A 21,129-nucleotide genomic window follows, 5' to 3' on the forward strand; every position below is an offset into this window, starting at 1 on the left:
ACCAACGGTCAGTACTCCTTTTTAAAAAATTTTATCGTTCTATATTGCTACCGTTCATTTAACAAATTTTCACGCATTGGTATTTAAATTTTTTAAACGAATGTGTATTTGGATGATTCAATTAGTAGCCGCGAAGTCCACTTTTATTTTTTCTGTTTAAGAATGGTTCATCATCTTCATGAGATGGCCGTTCTTCTTATATATTTATATATAGTTATCTTTGGAAAAAGAAGAAGAAGAGAAAAACCTATTTTTTCTTATTCTTTTCAATATTAAAGATTTATATTATTCATCAAAAAAAATATATTTATATTATTATCTATCTATTATATTATATTATTTAATTTAAGGCTTAATGTCTTAAAAAAACTCTGACCTTTCATTTCCTTTTCAATCCTATCATGACGTTGCAAATCTGTCAATTTTACCCTATTTTGTATTTTTTCATTTCAATTGTACCCTAAAGCATAAAATTGACCTTTTTTTTATTTGCAAAAATTCTCTAAATTGACCCTTTTTGCATTAGATTAACTTTTTATATTAAATTGACCATTTTTTAAAAAATTTATTGAACTTTTATCAAATAAATAAAGGTCAATTTTATGCTTTAGGGTACAATTGAAATGAAAAACTGCAAACTGGGATAAAATTGACAATTTTTCAACTTCAGGGTAGAATTGAAAAAGGGATGAAAGGTCGGGAGTTTTTAAGACATTAAGCCTCTTTAATATATTATTTTACTGGATGATGATCGGATTTAATTTGAATTGGATTTTAGTTTTTGCTCGTATTTATATCTAAAAGTTTTTTAATTGATTAATGAAATACTTTAGTGAATTATTTAGAGAGCACTAAAAAAACTCTTTTCTATATATTCTTCTACTAGAACGCATATAGAAAGCAGACGCTAAAATTAATATTCAATCAAATTTGTTTTTTCTTCTTCTAATAATCAAATTGACCGGTGAAATTTCATCAATAATTAATAAAGCAAATAAGCAAGAGCAAGAAGATTAGTGGCTTCATGAAAAAAAAATACTTCATCTTTATGGCCACCTCAGTGGCGAAGCCGCATGGTTAAGAAGGGGGTCAATTGATCACCTTTCAAGAAACAAAATTGAACCAATACATTGAATTAATTAAGTTAAACAATGCAATTAAATTAATTTTTAACATAAATTGATCACCTTATGTTTATATTTTATATAAAATATAAAATTTACCCCCGTTTCGGATAATTTCTAGCTTCGCCCCTCCCTCTTCCCTAACGGTTTTTTATAAAATGAATTTGGATGTTGTTATCGATTTAATCTTTCAAGTAAAGATTATTGATTTTGTGATAAAGATATTATAGCACTTTCAGAAGATATTTTTAAGTTATTTTTTTTAATTCTTTAGTATGTTGATCGTAATTGTAATTGAGTTGTTATTCGGTTTTAAAAATAGTCCCTAAAATTAATTATTTCAATTGATTAACTCGATTAGAACAAAAGAGAGGAAGGTTTTCCCTTGAGATTTGACATCAAAACCGGTAACATGTGCTAAAAATGATAGACGAAGAGGTAAACAATATAATTATAAATGGCCTAATCACTCAAAAAACCCTCACCTCTAATTTTTTTTTCAATTCCACCCCGACGTTGAAAATTTGTCAATTTTACCCATTTTTGAATTTTCCGTTTTCAATTGTACCCCAATTTATTTATTTTTGTTAATTTTTTTAACTTAAATGATGAAATCATTCAATTAACTAAGTTTAAACATGAAATTAAATTTTTTTTATTCAAAAAGTACAAATAAGTTCTTTATTTTTAAAAACTAACTAAAACCCATAATCATATTAACACTAACTTAAATTCCTTAATTAATTTAACTAAATTTAAATAAATTTTAAAAACGTACAATTAATGTATGCTAGATATGGAGAATGTTTTAAACAAATTTCCAAACGAAAAAGACGTTAATTTAATTTTTCAGGGTACAATTGAAACACAAAAATGCAAAATAAGGTAAAATTGACAAATTTTCAACGTCAGGGTATGATTGAAAAGGGGCTAAAAGGTCGGGGTTTTTTAAGACATTAGACCATTATAAATCTATCTTATACAAACTTCAGCAATTTATACTAGATACTATTCTTTTCACTTATATATTACTACTTAATTTTGTTTATATATTAATATAGTTAGCTTTTAGTTATCTATAATTTTATTTATTTATAATTATTAACCGAGGGCACGCCAGTAGTGGGTGCAGAATGACATTATCTGAGGCATAGGATTTTATTTTTTTGTTTTGCACATACGTGGAGAGAAACAAATGTATAGCAAAAGAGGCTTTACTTGTTTTTTTCTCCTTTAATTTCCCATATATAATTCTCATAAAAAACCAATAAAAAACCCTCTATATATCTCTTCAACAATGCATTGTATTGCGCCTTTAGTCACTTCAATGAAAGCAGATTATTCGTGTTCTATAGTGCGCGAGAGATCAAGGGCATCTTCTGGATATGGAACCCCATAAAAGTTGCTCACTTTTTTCATCCTCTTCTTACAAAAAATTAAAAGACAAAAGTCTAATAATGATAAACAACTTTTCATTAAGGTAAGCACTTTTGTCTTCATGAAGCCTCCTAGGAGTGAGGAATTCTGTTATTTATACATTTGTTTTTGGCTTAAGGTCTAAAAAACTACTGATCTTTCAAAAAAAATTCAATAGCACCCTCACCTTGTAATTTTTTCAATAGCACCCTATTTTGTATTTTTGACTTTCAATAGCACTCTAAAATAAAAAAATTAGATGATTTGATTACTATAAGGATTAAAAAGTTCAAAAAAACTAAATTTAAAGGTGAAATCATACTTTTTTCTACTTGAACACTTTTAAACAAGTTTTTTAATTTAAAAAAAGTTCAAATAAGTCTTCGATAAATGAGTTTAATTTGATAATTTATGGTGCTATTGAAAGTCAAAAATATAAAATAGGATAAAATTGACTATTTTACAAGGTCGGGGTGCTATTGAAAGCCAAAAATACAAAATAGGGTGCTATTGAAGAAATTACAAGGTGAGGGTGCAATTGAAAAAAAATTGAAAGGTCGGTAGTTTTTCAGACCCTAAGCCTTTGTTTTTCAATAACAACAAAGATTTCCTACTAATGCCAGCTTTTGTCATCTCTTCAATCTATGTTTCTTTATTAAACCTTTTTTTTTACTATTGGAGAGTTAGATTTTTGGCGTTTGTAAGAAAATTTAAACCTACAACTATAATAAAATTCTATCTAACACATATAACAATTTATGGGCCATTAATCACTAACTATTAAACCTGTTCAAATAACAAAAATCAATAAGTCAAGTTACAGTCGAAACATGACACTTGAACTAAATATCTATAAGTTAAAAAAGTGACACCATAACTAACAACTTTTGACCTAATTATTAACGCATGAATAATTAGTATCAGAACTTGAGTCATGAATTTGATATTCAGCGGAAATAATTGGAGATGGATAAATTAGATATTCATCAAAAAAATTGTTTGACTAGATAAATGACATCAATTATTCCAGAGGCCAAATTAAGTCAAGTCGAATTATCACGTTTGAGCTCAATACTTATATAAAAATAGCTGCGTCCTGACTATAATAGTAACTTCTGACCTAATGGTATGTGTTTGATCGCTTGATACAACAAAACTCTAATTTAACCATACAATAGTTTTTTCGATCATCAAAAGGAAAGTGCTTATAAAAAAAATTAACACACGAATTTAATGAAATGTTACTCAGTGCTTATATACTATGCACACAGTATTGATAATTCATATGGTCCATAAACTTATTATTGCTAGATTGCAAAAGCATTCAATTAATAAAATTTATATAATTCCAATTTTACTTGTTTAATATATATATTCAAGATTTTGATTCCTTCAATCTGTTTTTATATTATAAATGAAAAATTCTTTTACTGACACTACCACATAAGTCATTTTCGGCAACAGTAGATAACTGTTGTATAATGTACAAAAACCGTTGCCGTAAGTCTATTGCAACGGTTTTAAATCAGCTACATTTGCGGCCGCTGCAATAGGTTTTAATAGCTACTGCAACAGGTTTTCTAATCTATAGTAATAGAAATAAAACCGTTGCAATTAATAGCAAAAGCAGCGGTTTTAAACATCTTATGTAACAGTTGAATAATGTAATTTAGGCAACAGTCCTTTTTATAAGGCAACGATTTATATAATACTTTATGCACCACTTATATATACTATTTGCAATGGTTTAACTAAAACTTTAAGCAACGGTTTATATAAAAAAGACAACGGTTTTAATTTGAGGAACAAAAATTAAAACTGAATTATTCGCTAAACTTAAAACCAGAAAACATTCACTAAACTTGAAAACATAAAATATTCACTAAAATTAGAAAACGAAAATATTTATTAAATTCAAAATTAGAAAATATTCCATCCATTACATCACATAACGGAAAATATTCCATCCATTACATCAAGAAAATACTACATTCATCTATTACATCACAAAAATATTTCATCCATTACATCACGAACAAAAATATTCACAAAAACTAGAAAACGGAAAATATTCCATCAAAATTATTGAAGAACTGCTTCCTTCTCTGTTCTTCAAATTGCCTCTCGTAACCCCTCTTTCATAAAGAAGTGCACAACCGAAAGGCCTCTCACCTATAACAGTGGAAAAAGCATCACTTCCACTATTTTGGAGCTCTTGTAATTTGGAGTGCACCAGAAATTAGTATTATAATCAATAGACCAACAGTTAAATATTCGAATGCCGCTTTGACATTATATCAATAGGCCAACAATATGAATCTACAAGTTATTTAACAATATAAGACAAACCAAACTCATACATGTAAATAATTAATACAAAAATGACGGCAAATCAACAATAATCTACAATTAATTATTTACTTTATTTTTTAATAGAAGTTCTGTTTTGCTTGGGCATTATTAGAAAAATTTAAAAACAAGCAGGTTAACAAGGATATAGCGCAAGAAATAACTCACAAACAAAGTCAGTTGCCATCAAATGTCTGAAAAGCATCCACAGGTGCCGGAGTAGGATTCATATAAATTAAACCCATCTTTTTCTTTCCGAAGGAACTATGTACCTTTTCTGAAAATGTCTGGAACAAAAAAGTCCACTTTAAGCTTATTTAGAATATCAACAAGACATAACCATGACTCAGTGCATTTTGTAAATTTAACACGGTAACTAAAGTAAATCGGTAGTTTCTGTTGCTCACCATTTGTAAATAAATTAGGCTAAATCATGATCAATTTTTCCTCCGCCGTTACATTCATGTAATGATCCCCAATCAACCTGAAATAGATTGCATTGCACAAATATCACAATAATAAGGCAACTCGTATGCATATGGATTGTCCTATGCTTTCCATTCCATTATGAAAAGTAAAAGTCAATTCAAATATATATAGGGTTAATTACATATAAAATCACCACCTTTACACGAAATTGCAAAAATAACACGACCTTTAAAACGTGGCAATTCAGGGCACCACCTTTCATTTCTTTTCAAAAACAACATGAGCATATTTTTAGTGACATTTTTGCTGACGTGGCATGACACGTGGCACTCACATTGGGTGTCCAAGTAAGCAAAATTTTATCTAAAAACGTGCCCATGTTATTTTTGAAAATAAATGAAAGGTGATGCCCTGAATTGACACGTTTTAAAGGTCGTGTTATTTTTGAAAAATCGTGTAAAGGTGATGATTTTATATGTAATTAACCCATATATATATGATTGGGAAAGATTATTATTCAGCGACATTGAAGATGAATGTACAGGCAAAAACTATTCCCGAAGCCCTCAATACTTTTAACTTAATCCAAATGATTTACATGTGCGTAAGTGTAATCAAGCAAACCCCTAATCATGAGCATAACAAGAATTTCCAAGTTAGGTGAAGTAAGAGACTTACTCAACAATGATAAAGAGATTCAGTTCTTTGATAACAGTTCAATGTCAGCTCCAACTTCAGCAATATTGACTTCTTTAGAAGCCTTGGCAATTTTTGCTATGTTCAGAACATCAAAGTAGATTGCAATTTGTTTGACCATGCCATCAAACATCTGTTTCGGGAATGACAACAAAATATCATTATACATGTAAATTACAAAAATATTATAATATGTGACGACACATAATACATGACAACAAATAGAAGTTCCAAGTAGCTTTGTGCACCTTTAATAGTCACATGTTCCTTATTCCTACAATTCCAGTACCATAGTATTCATCATCCATTAAAGAGAAACAAAAATTCAATTAAATTGCTATCATTTTGTTATGACTCTTCCATTTTGCTATTTTTTAAAAGCCCTAGAAAGCTTTTTATACTCTGTTAGCATGAGGATCAGAATTATGAAATAAATAGAGGCTTTATGGATGCATATTAAAAAGTCATTTAGTTGTACTGAGAACAAAAGAATTTACCCATTCTAAATGTTGTGCTGTAATGCTTGTGACATTTCCGGAGTATATACCGCCTAACACATACATAATCCAAGTAGAGAAAATCATCAGTTACCATTTAAGCATAAATTCACTTGCATTGATTAATGCAAGTTAGCGAGTGACCATTTGTTGAACTGGAGCACTTATAAAGCAAGAAAGAGGATAAGCAACTCACAAGCATGCACTCGCAGACAAAATTAGAAACAAACAAGAGTGGGTACCTTGGTAACCATGTCAAGAAACATGCCTGAGCGTACAGGAAGTGGTTTTCGTCTTGTTACACTTGGCTATGAAGCGTAATATGATTCAGGTTAAAGAACAAGTAAATAAATCAAAGGGAAAGAGAAATCAAAATTCATTTCAATCACCTGGACTCAAACGTCAGCGAAATCGAACTCACCTTTCCTGCAATTCCGTTTGAACTACTTTCAACCCTAGTGTTCCTCTTTATTAGCAGTATCTTCAGCAGTTCAGCTCCTTCATATTTTCCTAGCATTACATTATCATTTTTTGAACAACCTTCACAGGTTTTAGAGCCACTAGCTTGATTAAAAAGTTCACCTGCACTAACTAGGTACATAATCATGGCACTGAAAAGTCCATAAACAAGCTTTCGGACAATGTTAGAACATAATTGAATGTTAGAACATAATTGAATTGAAGGACACCATTTCGTACTCTCAAACCATAAACAATATGCATACATAATGTTTTAGATGAATGTAATGACACCAACTTTACTTGTTGGCTATATGCTACTTAAAACGAATCAGTTTGTAGAAGCATTCTTGACAAAACTATCTTCCTTAGCTTTTTGCTAGCAGAGTAAAAAAGGTCACAATAATCACAATCAACACTCGATAAAATTAAAACAGTTTGAATTTTCACAAATCCAACAAATCATTTTCCTCATTTTTCTCGCCATATATCCGCGAGATCAGAATCCTTTCAAGACAAACTAAAATCTACAGCACAACACAACAAAATTCACTTGCAATTATGTAAGAAACAATCACCAAGGCCATTAAAGTTTGAAGATACTTGTACAAACTATATAGTCTGCAATGGCAAATTCACCATCTAATCAACATTAGAAGTAAACATCACATTAATTGCACCTTATAGCTTATCTTACAATCAGAACAATGTGCTAGAAAAGAGGACATGGATGAAGAAGGACCAGCCAAGAGATTAGCAGGTATTAATTCTTTTAAATTCAACAATACAATTATTACCTGAACAGAATCAGCGCTAACACTATTTTTATTAAACCAACAAATAATACTAACACTAAGCTGAAGCTCCTGAATTGCGAAGTTCACAAACCAAATTTTATGATGTTTTCACTGACTACCGATTTGCTAATTGAATTGCAAAGTTCATACAACTTGATTTCAGATATTGATTGCAAATGCAGATTTATGAATATGCTTGCTAATCAAAATGTAAAATCGTTTGATTAATTAGGGTTTTACCTGCAAATTGTGATGACATATGCTTGTTAATCAAACTGTAAAATTGCTCCTTGAAATAGACATAGATAACTGCAAAAATGAAAGAACAACAAAATCAATATCAAATGGTTGAAAACATAAAAAATAATAAAATAATAAAAGATAGAAGCAGAAATAGCTATACCAGCTGATGGAGTAGAAACCAGTGTAGAAATCATAGTAGTAAAGAGCACTAAAATTATAAGAATATAGCGATGTGGATTGCAAATATTTGTATGGAAACTTGGAGCGTTGGCGTTGGCAGCAATGAGCGCCGGGGTTCGCATCGTCAGCGAGCGGCGGGGTTATCGTCAGCGAACGGCGGCATTTGCGTCATGAACGAGCGGCGCGATTCACGCCGTCAGCAAGCGGCGGCATTCGCGGCGACAATGAGTGGCGCGGTTCTCGTCGGCACTGACAGTTTCTTCTCCCATTTCTATCTCATATTTAGGTTAGGTTTTGGGCTTCAATTTCTTTCTCCCATCCTTCCATCTAGAAAAACTAAGTTTGGTCCTTTGTAATATTATCAGTTTATGAAGACACATGCTAAAATTAAACATAAATCTCTTAAAAGCCATCAACAAACATTTAAAAATAATTTTTCGAGAATTTTATAAAAATTGGGTAAGTGATTTTGAGCCTTTTTAATAAAAAAATTATTGTCTTCTAACATATTGTTTGGATTAGGGGTTGAGAAAGGAAAGGAAGGGAAGGAAATGGTTGTAAAATTTCAACCCCTGTTTGGTAAATTTTTTTTAAAGGTTTTGAGGGGTTGAAAATTATTTCCCAACCCCCCTCAACCCTCATATGCCAACCCCCTCAACCCTCATATGCCAACCCTTACCTTCCTTTACCGTCCCTTACGATACTTTACTTTACTTTAAAAATCCGTACTTTACTTTAAAAACCCGTACTTTACTTTAATGCCTTCTTTTCCAAACAAAGCCTAAAAGAAATGACTATAAAAAAAGTTTTACCTCTTTTAATCAAAATTGTAATTATTATTTTTTTCTTCAGAAATTTGTATTTAAGATAAGGCAACAATTTAGAAGTGTTGCTAGATTAATTCAAACTGTTGTATTTTCTTAATCTAATGCAACCGTTTTTTATATATGTTGCCTTATGTTGTAAATTTTTAAATTTTGTTGATTTCTTTGCAACGGTTTTTAACCGTAGCCTTTCTGTTGCCTTATATGTACTATTGTAACAATAAAGATAAAGATAAAGATTTATTTCCAAGAATAATATTCCTTTGTGCTCTTAAATTAGAGGAAAACATGACAAGTCATAAATCAAACAGATCATATCTCTATCATTGGTAGATAACAGTAGATCAACTTAATACACACATTTTATCACGAAACGTGTGTTAATATATAAATCCATGCACATATTATTCTAGCTTAAAAATATTTCAAGGAATTTCTAAACCTTTATGTATTCCTTAGGCACGAAGCTAAGGTTATCAGAGGTGGACCGTAATTCTTAAAATATATGTAATTACCTCCAAAAATTTATACCATTGTCCCTCTAATTCTCAAACCTTTACAATTAAATACATTGCAACGTATTTTTAAAATATTACCCCTAATGTAATACGCATATAAGTATATACTTCAAAGACGAATTAAATTAGTATAGTTTTTATTGATCCAAAAGAGGAAATTTAGACTTAAGATTTAAAATAAAAAAGGAAAGGCAATGTGAGAAAACGTTGGTAAAGCATATAAGGCAAAACAGCAAAGAAAAGAATAGAAACAAAAATGAAGCGTGTGAGGTGTAAGCTAGTGGCGGATGGATAGGGATAGGGGTGTGTAAAAGTCATATCAAACCGAGCCGATTCGGTTAGATATTATACTTCTTTCTATTTTCTTTTTGGTTCAACTCGATATTAAATATAAAAATTTAATGAAAAAGGAGTATCGTAGTCTCCAAATATGCAACGAGGATCAATTAATTTACAGTTAGTAATTTTAATCAATTAAGAATTATTATAAAGATCAATTAACTAATTCCACTTAATAAATTTAATCAATTAAAAACAATATTTTTTTAACTTTAGATTAATTAACTCCCAAATTGTATAAAATGAAAGCATTCACGGATATCAATGTACGACTCAATTCTGAAGTTAATTGGAATAAAATTAAAGAGTATTATTCATAAATATTTATTTAAATGACTAAGTATAAAATAAGTGATCTCAGCTTACAAAATTAAAAACCACAATAATTCTTTATTCAAAATTCAATTGAGAAATAAATTCAGAATAATCAAACTGAATTTAAAAATCTATAAAAACCAATTAGTTTGATTCGATTCGATTTAAAAAAAATTAGTTTTTAAATTTTTTAATTTAGTTTAATTTTCAAAAATCACATAATTTAATCTAGTTCGATTCGATCCGGATGAACAATCCTAGATAGAAATGTGCATGGATGTGGGTGTGCAAGAAAAGATTCATACGATCTTTTACTTGTGTCTCAATGTTTGCCATATAATTAGTAACTTTAGTAGATGCTTGCCCACCATTTCTTCTTTATGTTTCCTTCATTGTTTTTGTTTTCCTCTTTTTTATCTTCTTCTTCCTTTATTTCTTATTTTTTATCCTTCATTTGCTTATTTGTCAGCTTAGAAACAACGCAATCTTTGTATTCCACACATTTTACTTATAAAAATTTATGTGCCAAATTACAAAAAGTAGGCAATCATGCTTGTCAAAACACACCGTTTTTTTTGGTAGGGTCTATCTCATCTCCAATAACACAATTTTTTTTGGGCAGGGATGACAATCATAACTATTTAAATATGAAATACGATTCATTTAAATATAAATACGATGAGCTTAATAACTGTAATTAAAATATAAAATTGAAACACGGCAATGATATTAATACGGGCTATACGATATGGTATATATAAATATAGATATGTTCAATTGCATATATTATTAATTTAATTAATTATTTGAATAAAGTATAAATTTATTTAATATAAACAAATAAAATTATTATAATTATAAATAATCAAAACCATATATATAATTAATTTTAATAAAATTTAATTACTTATTATTTAAACGGATTAAGCATGTAGTTTCCGTTAATTAAATTTTGGTGGAGAGTTGGCTCCACAAGACTTTTGCATGGCAAGTTACGGTTATCATTTTTTAATTCAATTTTATCTCTTCCATTTAAATCGAAATGTCAACCCAACATTCACTTCTCTCACGTCTTTTTCATATTTTCTTTTCATTGCATTCAAAATTATCAAATTCTAATTATTTGCTTATATTTTGGTCAATGCCTTAGAAATGTCGTCTTTTTTAATGCATACAATACAACCAAAACACTTCGTCAATCAAGAGGGCCTTATTCAATTATCTTTATTTAAATTTTATGTCGACATGTATTTTCCTAGCTTCGAGCCGTACTACAATTTTGCTAGCTAATTTGTTGCTTTACTTCTTCATAGATACATTCATGAGCCAATCTATATAAAGGATATGGTATATTTTTAATGTAAAGTTCAATAAATTAAAATTACTTTATATTTTTCACATTTGTATAAAACAATGTGGGTTCGTAGTTTATGATAGTACCATATACGCATGACCGCTTTTGAGGGATATAATAGACAACTACTTCCGATTGACAACTATCGCCGATTATTTCGAACTATGTTCGGGCAATTGGTTGTCAACGTACACAAACTATCCTTTTGTTATATATTGATCATCAAACGCTAACTCGTTTTATTTTAACTACTAAATTTCAGTTTCATTTCAAAATAAGTTTTTTCGGTCAAAAGAATAAGTGGCGTCGGATTTTGCTTAATTATGTCGAATTTCGCTGGTTTTTCTCTAAAGATTTGTCATATTTCATTTCACATATGCATTTTGACTAAAAAATCTATTGTTTAAATTAAAGTTTAATAACCAAATTGAAATGAATTAAAATGTCGTTACCAAATTGTAAAACGGTGATATTATAAATACCCAAACTCAATGATCCAATTTATGATATACTTTTTTTTTTATAAGAGGGAACTGTTTGTGGAAGAAATTGAACCACAATTTTTACAATTTTTGCTCAACGTTTATATCAATTAAGCAATTGCTCATTGGTTATGATATTATTTTTTCGTTAGCTGTTTCATCTATCTTTATCAAGTCATTGGTTCCCCTCTTTAACAGTAATACCCAACGAAATGATCATATAATAGCTAATGCATTATGTCTACATGCAATGCAAGTCAATCTCTAATTAAATTTGATTAATAAACATTTCCAGACATAAACCATGGGATGTACAATAGAGAGGCGACACGTGTCAAAACCATTGAATTTGACGAAGAACATAGGACCAAATAAGAGAAGTTAAACAAACAAGTCCACGTGAAATTACAAGTCCAACTACTGGAAGCCATGTCTTTAAGTGGCAGTTGCCTTGACATATTATTGGTTCATCACTTCACATCCACTTTGACAAATAATTAAAAAAAATTATTTAATACAACGGTTATGCCACACCCATTTATACTAGTACTATAAATTAACAAAATATTTTGTAATGTCAAAATGTTTTAAAAAAATAAACACAAATTAAGTAATTTTTTATGGCATATATTCATTGATTTATTTGAAAAATGATATAAAACCGTTGTGTAAAATAATCACTTAATAATTAACAGTCATTTCGGTTTCGGATAAGAATGCCAACCAATTAGATTAGCTCTTTTTAATTATAGAATTATCAGGCGCCACCAAATGTTGACAACTAACTAAAGTACTAATGAGTTGATCTTGGCCATTGATAGTTACTTAAACTTGGTAGACCCCTCTCTTTTTGGATTAAGGTTGACATGCTCTGTAGTTTTCTTAATCATTAACATAACCTTAATCATATAACTACCAGATTATGATATTACAGATAATGAGGTCGCATTCTGACTTCTAGTACAACTACTATAAAACATATTTATGTCTCATCAACTGTTTATTAGGCTTAATTTTAGCCGATTTTTTTGCAATTTTAACAATATCAGACACTAACTTCTGATTTTTTGCAATTTGAAACGCCGTACAATTTTCCATAAGAACAATGCTGACATGGATGTCGGAACAATGTTTACTCCGGTGGTTATATCAACATTTATTGAACTGAAAATTGCTCGGTGTTTTGAATTGCAAAAGAATAATAGACATCTATTAAATTACCACAATTGGAAGTTCATTTTAAAATTGTAAAACATGGAAAATTTGTGATTTTTAAAGCAATTAATTCTAATAATGAAGCAGGTTATCCAGAATAATTAGTTAGTAATATAATTAAATCTGACTCATATGCCATGTCTGCAAATCATCTACTAGAAATACCAAAAAAAACACTTATTTTAAAGATTGTCAAAAAGACAGAGTCAAGCCCAATTGAACTCAGCCCAAGCCCAGCCCAAAACATTTCTGTAACTAAACATCAAAATCAAGCATCCATGCAACAGGAATGAAAAGAAAATTCTCCCAAACAGACTGGCTAAAAATGAAGAGACTGCAATTGCTTTTATTGCAAAAGAAAAATGTTACTTGAATTAACAGTAGTTAGAATAATGGATTGTTCACAGCAAAAAGAGGCTCCACCTTTACTGTATTGTTAAGATTGAACCCTTGTTATCGGCTTTCGATCTGATGTGATTCCAGAATAAGTACAAGCAATCGTACTCTCTCGAAATCCTCATCTGGTGATGATTATGCACACCGTGTATAGATTTGTATACCTTTTCAGAACGGAAGGCCTATTTTTTTCTCCATGGATTCTCCAACTTTCAAATAAGAATATGCCTGTTTGTGCTTCTAGCTTTCCAGTAACGAGGAAACCCGCCAAAGATCGCCTTTTGCTTCTTTTCCATAATTTACTATAAGTTTGCATGTCAAACTCCATAAAGGGGTAGGAAAGTTTTGATAAATGAGTATGCGAGTGCACCCGTGAAAATGTAGCTGTCCGCTCGGTCTAATATTCCCCCTGTATTCAATTCCAATTTTGGCAGTGAAGTTAGAAGAGAAATAGCACTGGCATTTAATTTCAATGTATACCACAGACAAGGATATAGAGAGTAACAAACAAAGTTCTAATTCACCTAATCTGTGTCTTGCCAGTTATCCATGGAAAGATAACAGTTGCAGAAATGAAATCATAGAGCAAATACCGAAATGTCTATATGATGCCAAATGAATTAAAATCAAAGTAACAAACAAAGTGGAAATACAGTTTTACAAGAGCAAAATATATACTTGATACTTTTATCAACACATGAACAGAAGGGTCATTTTTGTAGGTACGCAGGAACTGGTTTCCTTTATTTATCAGACGTGTTAATAGTTCGTAAAGAACAAAATGAGAAAGTACAATATTAACATTATGAAGGAATGATCGAGTACAATAATTCATGCCATTAAAAATGAGATTTATATGTGAAAAGGACGAAGACAACTACGGAAACCGGCATCAAAGACCAATAGGCTGTAGTTCAGTGGAATGTGCCATTTTGAAATAGATCATGAGTTAAACCCACAATGTTTGAAATATTATGGAAAATTTTACTTTCAATTAAATTCAAGCAAATAAGCCATCAACAGTCAACAGGTTTGAATAATGCCTTATTACAGAAATTGAGGCTGAGATAAAAAAATCATTACCATGTCCAGGTATGAGAGAGCCAGAGTCCTTCACACCCGCATCACGCTTGATCATTGACTCGGTAAGATCCCCAAATATAGAACCAAAGAAAATTAGGACCCCAAAAGCTATTGCACTGCTGTCCATAAAGATGATATGTCAAATTCACTTTTAAATGTTCCAAAATGGTAAATCCTGAATTACCCAAGTTGAAGTTGCCACCTTTGGTACAAGAGCAGAAAAATAAAGCAATGCATTACCTTAGAACTGATGTTGGCCAGCAAAAGATTTTTGATAACACCACTGAAGTTACTATACAGCCACCAAGCCCTGCAATAGTCCCTTCCCATGTCTTCTTTGGACTAATACTGGTTAATGGAGTTCTTCCAAATGCCTGTATTGGGGTAGGAAAATAATCTTATGCTGTTTGGAGTATTGTGGATATGAACTTCTAAGATAAAATAATGGTAAATTAACATTTCAGAAGTCTAATTACCTTGCCACCCATAAATGCATATGTATCAGCAGCTATAATGCTGCTTATCGTAATTAGGGTTGCAACAAGGCCCACAGTCCAATGAGTTTGGCCACCAAAAAGAACTGGCCACGTTGCTCCTATCCCTGGCGAATGTAAATGCACTTAATATATGGGAAATGAGGTTTCATTTTAATGAATTAGGCAATGAAGAAATCATTTTCAACATCAGACAACATGTCGTATCAACTATAATTCAATGTGCAACCTCATTTTTTTATGTTACCTTTATTTGCAGGGTCAAAAGGAACTAAATGAAAATTGAAAGTCTGAAGCAGAGGTAGCTGAATAAATGGGACTAAATCACGGGATTTATAAACTACCAGTTGTTAATGTAATGCAATGTTTGAGCATCAATTCTAAGAGCTATAGTTATGGTTGAAAGTTAAAACAATCTATAGATTACACTTATTCATATTATATTTCACATATAAGTAACTTGAAATGTGCTCAACAGATTAAAAACAATTTGCATGATACTGGATAAATTAATTTGTTCACGAGCATTTGAGAAAGTGTGGATAGATCATCATTCACCAGCTTAACAATTAATTAACCATAATTGAAGCAGGAGAAGGATATTTGTCAAGACAATATTCCTATTCTAGTAATTTCTAAATTAACCATTCCACAAAATTACTTAAAATAGCTTCTTACTAGTGTTCAAGGCTGGGACTGCTAAGCCACAACGAAGCTTGACCCAGAAACAAGGAAGATAGCCGCAATAAAATAGGCCGAAAATAGTACTACTGAGCTGAGAAAAACGAGGATTGCCTCGTTGGAGGAGTAATGCCATTGCAACAACAAAAGCAGCAAAAGTCACAGGAATGTCAATCTGACCATAATACCTGACAGGCATGCCAACCATGAACTAACATCAGACAACCATCAAAACCTACAGATATATGTGGCATGCATTTATTGAAAATTTTGCTGTTATACTTTTGAAAGAACAAACATAGGACTAAACAAAAACCTTTGACAGCTACATGGAAGTGGACGAACTCAATTAAACAATATAATAGAAAAGCTCTCTTAATCAAACAAAAGATATGAAATGAAATGAGACTATACAAGTAACGAAAATTGCATCAACAAATTGTGTAAAAGAATCAAACGATAAGTGAATCTCTGCATGTTGCAAATGGCCAATATGAATTCATGAAAGCCTATCAGCACATGAATGGTCAACATCTCTTACATAGAGATTGCAATCTATCAAAAAATGTCTACCAGGCGGGGCATGGAACTGCAACATTATCTCATAGCACAAACAATAAAGGGAAAAGGAAAACACGAAAACAACTTCACAGCCAATCACAGGACAAGTACAATGTATCGACATAATCAAACAGTAAAGGTGCATTGGCGTCTTTGGTATTACTACTTACAAAGTAAGGGCGGGCATGAGAGCACATATAACAGAGCAAACTCTTGAAACATAACGAGGAGGAGGCGTCATTCCTTGAGCAATTCCACGACTTCTAACCAATTCGAAATACTCACGCGAACCAACAAACACAGCCGCTGCCAGCGCCACAGCGAAAACCCATCTTCCAGCCATTACAACACCTCCAACAGATACCCCAATTACAACCCCAAACACTATTCTTTTCCTCAATTGACTCCAACTCTTTGTTACAGAAGTTTCCTCATTTGCCCCTATCTTATTCCCTTCCTCAACTTCCTACAACTTACACATTCCCATACAATTGTCAATACAAACTCACAAATCAAATCAAATTAAAATTGCCCAATCAAATTAATTTTCTACGGAGATGAAAATCAGTTTAAAATACCTGATTGATATCTTCTTGGCCAAAATCAGCTCTAGCAACGGCAGTAATCAGGCGCCGCATCTTTGCCGGAGCACAAAACAGTACCGTTTTGGGTCCATTCAGTACTAATCTAAGATTAGTTTTTGGACAGCGTTGAGGAAGAAATGAAATTTTCTTAGATGAAGTTCGGCATGGGCATGAGCGTGAACCGAAATTCAAACTGTACCTCTTTAAATTCACGAGAGAAGCCGCCATTGAATAATATTAGTGAGAAGTTAAGGAGCAAGAAATTAGTGAACCGAAATTCAAAAACATTGAGTTCTGATAAGTGAAATAATTTCTGCAATTTGGTGCGGCAATTCTTGTATGGTAGTCTTTAGGATTAGCTGATTTGTTGTTTTCTGTGACCATTTTATACGGAATGTTCAATGAGTGATGCAGGAGAGTGTACCCACGCGCAGCAAGTGCGCGTTACATCGTTGATAACAAAGTCCGAGATCACAGACTTAAGCTGCACTTTAACCTCTCAATTTGCAAATAATGGCTAATTAACCCATATTTTAATTTTATGATCAATTTAGCCATAATTGTCCCATTTTAGCATCATAAAAAACTGAGCGCACCACATTAAGTGTAAAAACGGGATAAAAATAAAAATTGTTATATTTCAGACTAAATTAACAACAAAATTAAAATATATGCTAATTGATTGTTGTTTTAAGATGGAGAAAATTTTCATTTAAATAATTTTATAGCTCAGTGTAAAAATAAAAATATATAAAAAGACGAACTATCAAAAAGAAGAAAATGTGAAATATTTGATAGAATTGATCACAAATAATTCACTTTTAATTTTTTATTAGTTAATTAAATTCTCAAATTTGTATTTCGGAAAATGGACCACTTTAGTCGAATATATCACTAAATATATACATCTCGAGATCACATAAGTCACATGATTAAGATATACAAATTAAGTGTTACTTGATCTAAAATTGACTAAAAGGGATTAAAAATGTCTTATTTGATTCCAAAACACAAGTGTGAGATCTAACTGATCAATAAAAATTAAAATAAACTTATTTAACATGAGATACAAACTTGAGGACCGAATTGACCTTTTGCTCAAAACTCAATCTTTTTCCAATCGAAGCATCAAGTGAACAATTTTCTTTGAACCGCGGCGCGAACAGTATTCAATTGAAAGTAGAATCAGAATGGTGAAGGAAAATACATCGCCAGGTTCGAGTTCAGAGTCAGAATTCGAAGAAACTGAAAAATTAAGCGACGAAGAAAAGAATGTTAAAAAGATATCAGATTATGAGAAACAGAGGCTCTCAAGAATTGCGGAAAACAAAGCAAGGATGGAGGCGTTGGGTCTTCATAAAATGGCGTCTTCTTTAGGCTCTTCAGTTCAGAAGACGGTGAAGAATCGGAAAATTAGTCAGCGTAAGGGGAAAAGTAAGGTCGTTGATGATTATGACGAAGATTATCGGCCTAATAATGACGATGATGATGATGAGCGAGATGACGATGATTTTGATGACAAAGATGACGATGAAGATGAAGATTTTGTGAGAAATTCTTCTTCAAAATCCCGTAAAAACAAGGTATTGGCTGCTTAATTTCTCGTCAATTAATGAAATTGGATTAGTACTTTGTTTAACAGTGGAAACTGGAATGTTCTCAGTTTAGCTTCAATTCTGGTCTATGTGGGACATGGACACGGGACACGGACACTGCGAAACAGTGTTACTTTAAGGTTTACGATGTAAAGAATGAAGTTTGTTGTCCGAAACGTTGAGTGTCTGAAATGTTTCCGGAACGGGTCATGTTGATTAAATGAAGTGTGTGTTACCTAGATTGTGGTTCAACTATTTGGTGCCGGGTCTAAAGTGAACTTCTTTATTTGCCCCTGATGATTATTTACTTTTCTTGACATTTTGTTTAGGTTAAGAGGGGAGTCTCAAAACCGAAGAAGAAATTTCTTTCTGAACTGCATTTTGGCAGTGCAGATAACATTGGTGAAGAGGATGATGAGCTAATGCAGGTAACGTTCGTGATGGTTTTCGATTTCATACTGTTTTGTGTTGGTGTGATTTCAATTGTAGCTAAAAGTAACTATGGGATACAATATATAGGCCATTGCCCTTTCATTACAAGATTCTGCAAAAGTTGCCACCCTTAAAGAGAGAAAGGAAAATAATAACATTCAGGAAGATTCAGGAACGAAGAAGAGGAAAAAACCGGTTTGTTTTGGTCTTGTATCGGCGTTATTATTGTGCGAACTTATTCTGTTTTTTCAAGTTTCCTCTTATAAAGTTTGCTTCTTTGTTTTGTATTTTCTTTTTTGTCAACAGTTAAGTAATAGGGCTCAGATGACTGAGGATGACCTGGTCTTATACTTCTTTCAGTTTGATGGTAATATACCACTTCTTTGTCTTTTAAACAGAAGACAGGTTCGCATGATTATTATTTTCAAAGATCCAAATATAAGAACTCCATGACATTCTGAATTTGGAATCAGTGTCTTATATGATAACGTATTGATTCCAAATTTATCTTCTGAGAGAGAAATCAGGAAGTGATATCTCGATTCATATGTTTGCGATTCCTGTGCTGAAAATGGAATGAGTTCTAAGTTTAAAATGAATGGCATGTTCTAAAATGGGGGATGGTCACTCCTTTGCATGATGACTAAGCTTCTAGGGTGTAAATTTTGTTTCTACAAAAGCTTTCATCTTAGTTTGTTTATCGATCAATTATTTTTGTATTTGAAGAAATGAAGACTTATCATTTTGATGTTCAATTTATTTAGTATGCAGAACCTTTTTGCCTTAGTAGTCTGAATGCAAAATCTTTATATGTTTTGTTCAAACGTCATAGAATTGTTCATATAGGCATTTTCTGGCATGCAGAACAAGGGAGCGGGTATTTAACAGTTAGAGATCTACAAAGACTTGCAACGGCTCATGATTTTACGTGGACAGATAGGGAATTGGATGAGATGATACATTATTTCGATAGTGATAGAGATGGAAGGGTTGGTTTTATTTTTTTTCTTCATTCTATAAATTTCCTTTACATAACTAATATGATGGAGCAACAGTCTGGTTAAAAAGGCTTCATGAGTTTATGCTAATAAAATTTTGTGGATGGATTGTTTATCAATTCTTAACATTTTTCGCTTGGCTACTTTTTTACTGGTTCCATTGCAGCTAAGTCTCGACGATTTTGGTAAGATTGCTAGCCGTTGTAACATGATTCAAAGGTCTGAAAAGTCTTGATGAGTATGAAAGAATGCAGTTTGAAGTTTTCAGGTGTGGCACACATGAATTTTCTTTATCATTATTGACGCTATAATGAGTGATTGTACCTATGCTTATTCATCTTGAATTCTGATTTAGTCTATCTGATGGGTAAATGTACCCTATTTCAGGAATGCCTGGAGATTCTCGAATTTGATACGAAGCATGAATTCCTACTTTTTACTCAGTCCTTGAGTACTGAAATGTTCCATCAGGGCTGTGTAAGATGTTCTTCTGGTGTACAAGGTTTTATCTGTGTGTTTCTTCCCCTGTTTGATAGCTTAGCGGATGAAGCAAGTCACCTTGTTTGTTTTGTCTGAATCAAGTTTTATAATTCCTTAGACCCAGTTTTGCACTTCCTATGAAGCTTTAGATTGCAAGTATCTCACACAAGAAGTTGCCATTTTGACAATAGCATGCAGCAAATTAGCTCGGATTTAACCATCCTAGCTCCGGTTTTCATTCATAGTTTGTTTTTAGGATAAGGATGTGTTGTAATTGAACTTTGTCATACTTGAATGATTTGGCCTTTCAAGAAAAAACAAATTATTCATTTAAATTTTTGTTTACAAGAAGAATCTTAGCATCAATCTTTTAGTAAGTAATCTTCTATATTTGTTGTGGTAAATTGTTGTTTTGTCCTGCAGTATTGAATTTTGAGAAAGCATATGAAAGCTTGCTTGGTTAGTTAAATCAATTTACTAATCCTGGTCCAAGGAGTCAAGTGAGTTGCATTTTGTAGAACCATGAAATAGTCTGGCTCTAATATTTTGAGTCGTGTGAAAATAATGTAAACAAAATAAACAACCTGC

General features: G+C 31.6%; 2 protein-coding genes and 1 long non-coding RNA gene across 6 annotated transcripts; 1 reads left to right on the forward strand and 2 right to left on the reverse strand.

Moving 5' to 3' along the window:
- Window positions 1-4,478: 4,478 nt before the first annotated feature.
- LOC126688281 (uncharacterized) lies at window positions 4,479-8,104 on the reverse strand. Of its 3 annotated transcripts, none has more exons than XR_007644215.2 (8): window positions 8,008-8,104; window positions 6,901-7,093; window positions 6,754-6,819; window positions 6,512-6,564; window positions 5,997-6,147; window positions 5,297-5,373; window positions 5,058-5,176; window positions 4,479-4,712 (listed from the first exon to the last, which is right to left on the reverse strand). It is a non-coding gene; the product is annotated as an uncharacterized LOC126688281 (long non-coding RNA). The 3 variants fall into 3 exon arrangements; XR_007644216.2 differs by having other exon boundaries at window positions 6,901-7,102; XR_007644214.2 differs by lacking the exon at window positions 8,008-8,104 and having other exon boundaries at window positions 6,901-7,983.
- A 5,453-nt stretch (window positions 8,105-13,557) lies between these two features.
- On the reverse strand, window positions 13,558-17,400 carry LOC126653672 (phosphatidate cytidylyltransferase 4, chloroplastic). 2 transcript variants are annotated; one of them, XM_050347612.1, is made up of 7 exons: window positions 17,031-17,400; window positions 16,623-16,918; window positions 15,889-16,079; window positions 15,193-15,317; window positions 14,957-15,090; window positions 14,717-14,832; window positions 13,558-14,042 (listed from the first exon to the last, which is right to left on the reverse strand). In XM_050347612.1, the coding sequence occupies exons 1-7, from the start codon at window positions 17,262-17,264 to the stop codon at window positions 13,951-13,953; spliced, it is 1,188 nt and encodes a 395-aa protein (XP_050203569.1). In that variant the 5' UTR covers window positions 17,265-17,400; the 3' UTR covers window positions 13,558-13,950. The 2 variants fall into 2 exon arrangements, with proteins under 2 accessions (XP_050203569.1, XP_050203568.1); XM_050347611.1 differs by having other exon boundaries at window positions 14,717-14,835.
- Window positions 17,401-18,150: 750 nt separating this feature from the next.
- Window positions 18,151-20,876, forward strand: LOC126687197 (NAD-dependent protein deacetylase HST1-like). The gene is made up of 7 exons (XM_050381639.2): window positions 18,151-18,619; window positions 18,961-19,059; window positions 19,151-19,258; window positions 19,370-19,430; window positions 19,928-20,052; window positions 20,228-20,329; window positions 20,449-20,876. The coding sequence occupies exons 1-6, from the start codon at window positions 18,227-18,229 to the stop codon at window positions 20,294-20,296; spliced, it is 855 nt and encodes a 284-aa protein (XP_050237596.1). The 5' UTR covers window positions 18,151-18,226; the 3' UTR covers window positions 20,297-20,329; window positions 20,449-20,876.
- Window positions 20,877-21,129: the final 253 nt, after the last annotated feature.

Source organism: Mercurialis annua, linkage group LG6 (genome assembly GCF_937616625.2).
Source record: "Mercurialis annua linkage group LG6, ddMerAnnu1.2, whole genome shotgun sequence".
Lineage (NCBI taxonomy): Eukaryota > Viridiplantae > Streptophyta > Magnoliopsida > Malpighiales > Euphorbiaceae > Mercurialis > Mercurialis annua.